This window comes from Nerophis ophidion, linkage group LG17, assembly GCF_033978795.1.
Source record: "Nerophis ophidion isolate RoL-2023_Sa linkage group LG17, RoL_Noph_v1.0, whole genome shotgun sequence".
In the NCBI taxonomy this organism is placed as follows: Eukaryota; Metazoa; Chordata; class Actinopteri; order Syngnathiformes; family Syngnathidae; genus Nerophis; species Nerophis ophidion.
In genome coordinates, this window is record NC_084627.1 from 6012235 (window position 1) to 6019734 (window position 7500).

Below are 7500 nucleotides of genomic sequence, written 5' to 3' on the forward strand. Positions count from 1 at the left end.
CACACACACACTACATCAGTACCTATGAGGAGTACCAGGTACACACACACACACTACATCAGTACCTATGAGGAGTACCAGGTACACACACACACACTACATCAGTACCTATGAGGAGTACCAGGTACACACACACACACTACATCAGTACCTATGAGGAGTACCAGGTACACACACACACACTACATCAGTACCTATGAGGAGTACCAGGTACACACACACACACTACATCAGTACCTATGAGGAGTACCAGGTACACACACACACACACACACTACATCAGTACCTATGAGGAGTACCAGGTACACACACACACACACACACTACATCAGTACCTATGAGGAGTACCAGGTACACACACACACACACACACACACACACACACACACACACACACTACATCAGTACCTATGAGGAGTACCAGGTACACACACACACACACACTACATCAGTACCTATGAGGAGTACCACGTACACACACACACACACACACACACACACACTACATCAGTACCTATGAGGAGTACCAGGTACACACACACACACACACACACACACACACACTACATCAGTACCTATGAGGAGTACCACGTACACACACACACACACACACACACACTACATCAGTACCTATGAGGAGTACCACGTACACACACACACACACACACTACATCAGTACCTATGAGGAGTACCAGGTACACACACACACACACACACACACACACACTACATCAGTACCTATGAGGAGTACCACGTACACACACACACACACACACACACACTACATCAGTACCTATGAGGAGTACCACGTACACACACACACACACACACTACATCAGTACCTATGAGGAGTACCAGGTACACACACACACACACACTACATCAGTACCTATGAGGAGTACCAGGTACACACACACACACACACACACACACACACACTACATCAGTACCTATGAGGAGTACCAGGTACACACACACACACTACATCAGTACCTATGAGGAGTACCAGGTACACACACACACACACACACTACATCAGTACCTATGAGGAGTACCAGGTACACACACACACACACACACTACATCAGTACCTATGAGGAGTACCAGGTACACACACACACACTACATCAGTACCTATGAGGAGTACCAGGTACACACACACACACTACATCAGTACCTATGAGGAGTACCAGGTACACACACACACACACACACACACACACACACACACACACACACACACACACACTACATCAGTACCTATGAGGAGTACCAGGTACACACACACACACACTACATCAGTACCTATGAGGAGTACCACGTACACACACACACACACACACACACACACACACTACATCAGTACCTATGAGGAGTACCAGGTACACACACACACACACACACACTACATCAGTACCTATGAGGAGTACCACGTACACACACACACACACACACACACACTACATCAGTACCTATGAGGAGTACCACGTACACACACACACACACACACTACATCAGTACCTATGAGGAGTACCAGGTACACACACACACACACACACTACATCAGTACCTATGAGGAGTACCACGTACACACACACACACACACACACACACTACATCAGTACCTATGAGGAGTACCACGTACACACACACACACTACATCAGTACCTATGAGGAGTACCAGGTACACACACACTACATCAGTACCTATGAGGAGTACCAGGTACACACACACACACACACACACACACACTACATCAGTACCTATGAGGAGTACCAGGTACACACACACACACACTACATCAGTACCTATGAGGAGTACCAGGTACACACACACACACACTACATCAGTACCTATGAGGAGTACCGGGTACACACACACACACACACACACACACTACATCAGTACCTATGAGGAGTACCAGGTACACACACACACACACACACTACATCAGTACCTATGAGGAGTACCAGGTACACACACACACACACTACATCAGTACCTATGAGGAGTACCAGGTACACACACACACACACACACACACACACTACATCAGTACCTATGAGGAGTACCAGGTACACACACACACACACTACATCAGTACCTATGAGGAGTACCGGGTACACACACACACACACACACACACTACATCAGTACCTATGAGGAGTACCAGGTACACACACACACACACACACTACATCAGTACCTATGAGGAGTACCAGGTACACACACACACACACTACATCAGTACCTATGAGGAGTACCGGGTACACACACACACACACTACATCAGTACCTATGAGGAGTATCAGGTACACACACACACACACACACACACACACACACTACAACAGTACCTATGAGGAGTACCAGGTACACACACACACACACACACACACACACTACATCAGTACCTATGAGGAGTACCAGGTACACACACACACACACTACATCAGTACCTATGAGGAGTACCGGGTACACACACACACACACACACACACACACACTACATCAGTACCTATGAGGAGTACCAGGTACACACACACACACACTACATCAGTACCTATGAGGAGTACCAGGTACACACACACACACACTACATCAGTACCTATGAGGAGTACCGGGTACACACACACACACACACACACACACACACACACACACACACACACACTACATCAGTACCTATGAGGAGTACCAGGTACACACACACACACACACACTACATCAGTACCTATGAGGAGTACCAGGTACACACACACACACACACACACACACACTACATCAGTACCTATGAGGAGTACCAGGTACACACACACACACACTACATCAGTACCTATGAGGAGTACCGGGTACACACACACACACACACACACACTACATCAGTACCTATGAGGAGTACCAGGTACACACACACACACACACACTACATCAGTACCTATGAGGAGTACCAGGTACACACACACACACACACACTACATCAGTACCTATGAGGAGTACTGGGTACACACACACACACACTACATCAGTACCTATGAGGAGTATCAGGTACACACACACACACACACACACACACACACACACACACACTACATCAGTACCTATGAGGAGTACCAGGTACACACACACACACACACACACACACACTACATCAGTACCTATGAGGAGTACCAGGTACACACACACACACACACACACACACACTACATCAGTACCTATGAGGAGTACCAGGGACACACACACACACACACACACACACACTACATCAGTACCTATGAGGAGTACCAGGTACACACACACACACACACACACACACACTACATCAGTACCTATGAGGAGTACCAGGTACACACACACACACACACACTACATCAGTACCTATGAGGAGTACCAGGTACACACACACACACACTACATCAGTACCTATGAGGAGTACCAGGTACACACACACACACACTACATCAGTACCTATGAGGAGTACCAGGCACACACACACACACACTACATGAGTGCCTATGAGGAGTAGCAGGTACACACACACACACACACACACACACACACACACTACGTGAGTGCCTATGAGAAGTAGCAGGTACACACACACACACACACACTACGTGAGTGCCTATGAGAAGTAGCAGGTACACACACACACACACACACACTACATGAGTAGCAGGTACACACACTACATGAGTAGCAGGTACATACACACACACACTACATGAGTAGCAGGTACACACACACACTACATGAGTAGCAGGTACACACACTACATGAGTAGCAGGTACATACACCCACACACACACACTACATGAGTATCAGGTACACACACACACACACACACACTACATGAGTAGCAGGTACACACACTACATGAGTAGCAGGTACATACACACACACACACACACTACATGAGTATCAGGTACACACACACACACACACTACATGAGTAGCAGGTACACACACTACATGAGTAGCAGGTACATACACACACACACTACATGAGTATCAGGTACACACACACACACACTACATGAGTAGCAGGTACACACACTACATGAGTAGCAGGTACATACACACACACACTACATGAGTATCAGGTACACACACACACACACTACATGAGTAGCAGGTACACACACTACATGAGTAGCAGGTACATACACACACACACTACATGAGTAGCAGGTACACACACACACTACATGAGTAGCAGGTACACACACTACATGAGTAGCAGGTACATACACCCACACACACACACTACATGAGTATCAGGTACACACACACACACACACACACTACATGAGTAGCAGGTACACACACTACATGAGTAGCAGGTACATACACACACACACACACACTACATGAGTATCAGGTACACACACACACACACTACATGAGTAGCAGGTACACACACTACATGAGTAGCAGGTACATACACACACACACTACATGAGTATCAGGTACACACACACACACACTACATGAGTAGCAGGTACACACACACACACACTACATCAGTACCTATTAGGAGTACCAGGTACACACACACACACACACACTACATCAGTACCTATGAGGAGTACCAGGTACACACACACACACACACTACATGAGTATCAGGTACACACACACACACACACACACACACTACATGAGTATCAGGTACACACACACACACTACATGAGTATCAGGTACACACACACACACACACACACACACACACACACACACACTACATGAGTATCAGGTACACACACACACACACACACTACATGAGTATCAGGTACACACACACACACACACACTACATGAGTATCAGGTACACACAGACACACACACTACATGAGTATCAGGTACACACACACACACACACACACACACACTACATCAGTACCTATTAGGAGTACCAGGTACACTCACACACACACACACTACATCAGTACCTATGAGGAGTACCAGGTACACACACACACACACACACACACACACTACATCAGTACCTATGAGGAGTACCAGGTACACACACACACACACACACACACACTACATGAGTATCAGGTACACACACACACACACACACTACATGAGTATCAGGTACACACACACACACACACACACGGATTGAGGATGAGGACGAAGATGTTGTGGGTCAGGTCCAGAGGTACGAGGGCGCCTCCACCATCTACGGGCCGCACACGCTCAGTGCCTACCTGCTGAAGTTTGCTGATCTGGCCCGGGCCGTGGCACAGGTGTGTGGCGCCGCCTTAGAGAGATGTGGTGGTGACAGGTCCGGTCCTGACGGAGCGTGATGTTCCAGGACAAAGTGGCAGATCTTCCGCCGGGTCCGCCTCCTCCGTTCTTCCAGAAGAATCTCTTCAACTTGTTGCCCCCGGCGCCGGCCGACAGGAAACCAGACAACAGCACCTTTGGACAAGTCCTGGAACAAGTACTTCCTGTGTACAGACAGGTAGGACCACACCCCCGCCCGACACAAGCCATCAGGTCCCGGTCCAACACCTGCGCCGTGTTTCAGGGCGACGTGGTGTCCGTCACCTTCGTGGCAGGAAACCCCCGACACTCCGGAGACGTGGTGAGACGCCGTCTGCCCGCCTGACCTCACTTCCTGTTGACCAGTCTTCCTTCCTCCTGTCCGTCAGAGGGATCGCAGCTTTGTCGCCGTGGAGATGCAGGACAACACCAGCGACACCTGGACGCTGGTCCACACCGATGCATCATGGGAGACCAGGTGTGTGTCTGTCATTAGCACCTTGAGCTAACCATGCTAAGGGGCGTGTCCTCGCAGGTTTCACTGGCTCAAAGGTTCCAACCGCCAGAGCAACGCCACGGTGGAGTGGCACATCCCGCCCCACGCCGCCACCGCCCGCTACAGGATCAAACACACGGGCTGCTACAAGACCATGAAAGGACTTCGGCCCGTCATCACTCCCTACCAGGGCGTGTCCCGCGTCTTCCAGGTGGTGTCCTCCTTCTACCACCTGTGACGTCTGCTTGCACCTCCCTGCTCCTGCTGCGGCTCATGTGACCTTACCCAGTCCTGCTAAGGGTCACGTGACCTTACCCAGTCCTGCTAAGGGTCATGTGACCTTACCCAGTCCTGCTAAGGGTCACGTGACCTTACCCAGTCCTGCTGCGGGTCACGTGACCTTACCCAGTCCTGCTAAGGGTCACGTGACCTTACCCAGTCCTGCTAAGGGTCACGTGACCTTACCCAGTCCTGCTGCGGGTCACGTGACCTTACCCAGTCCTGCTAAGGGTCATGTGACCTTACCCAGTCCTGCTAAGGGTCACGTGACCTTACCCAGTCCTGCTGCGGGTCACGTGACCTTACCCAGTCCTGCTAAGGGTCATGTGACCTTACCCAGTCCTGCTAAGGGTCATGTGACCTTACCCAGTCCTGCTGCAGGTCACGTGACCTTACCCAGTCCTGCTAAGGGTCATGTGACCTTACCCAGTCCTGCTAAGGGTCATGTGACCTTACCCAGTCCTGCTGCGGGTCACGTGACCTTACCCAGTCCTGCTAAGGGTCATGTGACCTTACCCAGTCCTGCTGCGGCTCATGTGACCTTACCCAGTCCTGCTGCGGGTCACGTGACCTTACCCAGTCCTGCTAAGGGTCATGTGACCTTACCCAGTCCTGCTAAGGGTCATGTGACCTTACCCAGTCCTGCTAAGGGTCATGTGACCTTACCCAGTCCTGCTAAGGGTCATGTGACCCCTGCTTTTAGAGGGACCACACCTTGCTATTTTGCAATAAACTGGCTGACGCAACATGCTGTGTGTGTGTGTGTGTGTGTGTGTGTGTGTGTGTGTGTGTGTGTGTGTGTGTGTGTGTGCGTGTGTGTGTAAATACGCAAGGAGAAGAAAGGTTTTTGTGAAGGTTTACTGTTAAAAGTCCAGATTCTGAGGTCTAATCAGAAGATGTTGAGGTTCTAGAAGTGTTTGTCCCATCCTGAGTTGTCGTCTGGGGGCGCCTCCTCCCCGTCTTCGGGGTACGTGTCAAAGTTTCTGGTGTCGGTCGCTGAGGAAACCTAAATAGAAAACATCCATCAGCACCATCAGGACCATGGTGGACCTCCAAGATCATCAGGACCAAGACAATGCCTAGACCTGTATGGACCAACAGAACCATCAAGTCCTGGACCCTCAGGACTATCATGGCCATTAAGACCAGGACATGGCATGAACCCTCAGGACCAGGACAAGGCCTGGACCATCAAGACTATCAGGACAGTCAGGACCAGGACAAGGATTGGACCATCAGGAAATGTAGGACCATCAAGACCAGGACATTGCCTGGACCAGTATGGACCAACAGGACCATCAAGACCAGGTCAAGTCCTGGACCCTCAGGACCATCAAGACCAGGGCAAGGCCTGGACCGTCAAGACCATCGGGAACCTCAGGGCCATCAAGACCATCAGGACCAGGACAAGGCCTGCACCATCGGGACCATCATGACCATCAGGAC

At 49.9% G+C, this 7500-nt stretch overlaps 2 protein-coding genes across 6 annotated transcripts in view; one reads left to right on the forward strand and one right to left on the reverse strand.

Annotated features, from left to right (window-relative positions):
- The window catches only part of asah2 (N-acylsphingosine amidohydrolase 2), a 28928-nt gene extending 22145 nt beyond the window's left edge, over positions 1-6783 (forward strand). Inside the window, exons 15-19 of one of the 2 annotated variants that reach the window (XM_061875878.1) lie at positions 5165-5260; positions 5329-5478; positions 5545-5601; positions 5669-5757; positions 5815-6783. In XM_061875878.1, the coding sequence (XP_061731862.1) occupies positions 5165-5260; positions 5329-5478; positions 5545-5601; positions 5669-5757; positions 5815-6013 (591 nt within the window). In that variant the 3' untranslated portion in view covers positions 6014-6783. The remainder of the gene's footprint in view (positions 1-5164; positions 5261-5328; positions 5479-5544; positions 5602-5668; positions 5758-5814) is intronic. The other variant, XM_061875877.1, reaches the window with a different exon arrangement.
- A 113-nt stretch (positions 6784-6896) lies between these two features.
- Positions 6897-7500, reverse strand: part of LOC133535869 (cGMP-dependent protein kinase 1-like) — a 4850-nt gene continuing 4246 nt past the window's right edge. For all 4 annotated transcript variants that reach the window (XR_009802347.1, XM_061875881.1, XM_061875880.1 and 1 more), the window contains exon 10: positions 6897-7060. Coding sequence is in view for 1 of the 4 variants with exons in the window: in XM_061875879.1 (XP_061731863.1) it covers positions 6962-7060 (99 nt within the window). In the remaining 3 variants the exon portion in view is untranslated. The remainder of the gene's footprint in view (positions 7061-7500) is intronic.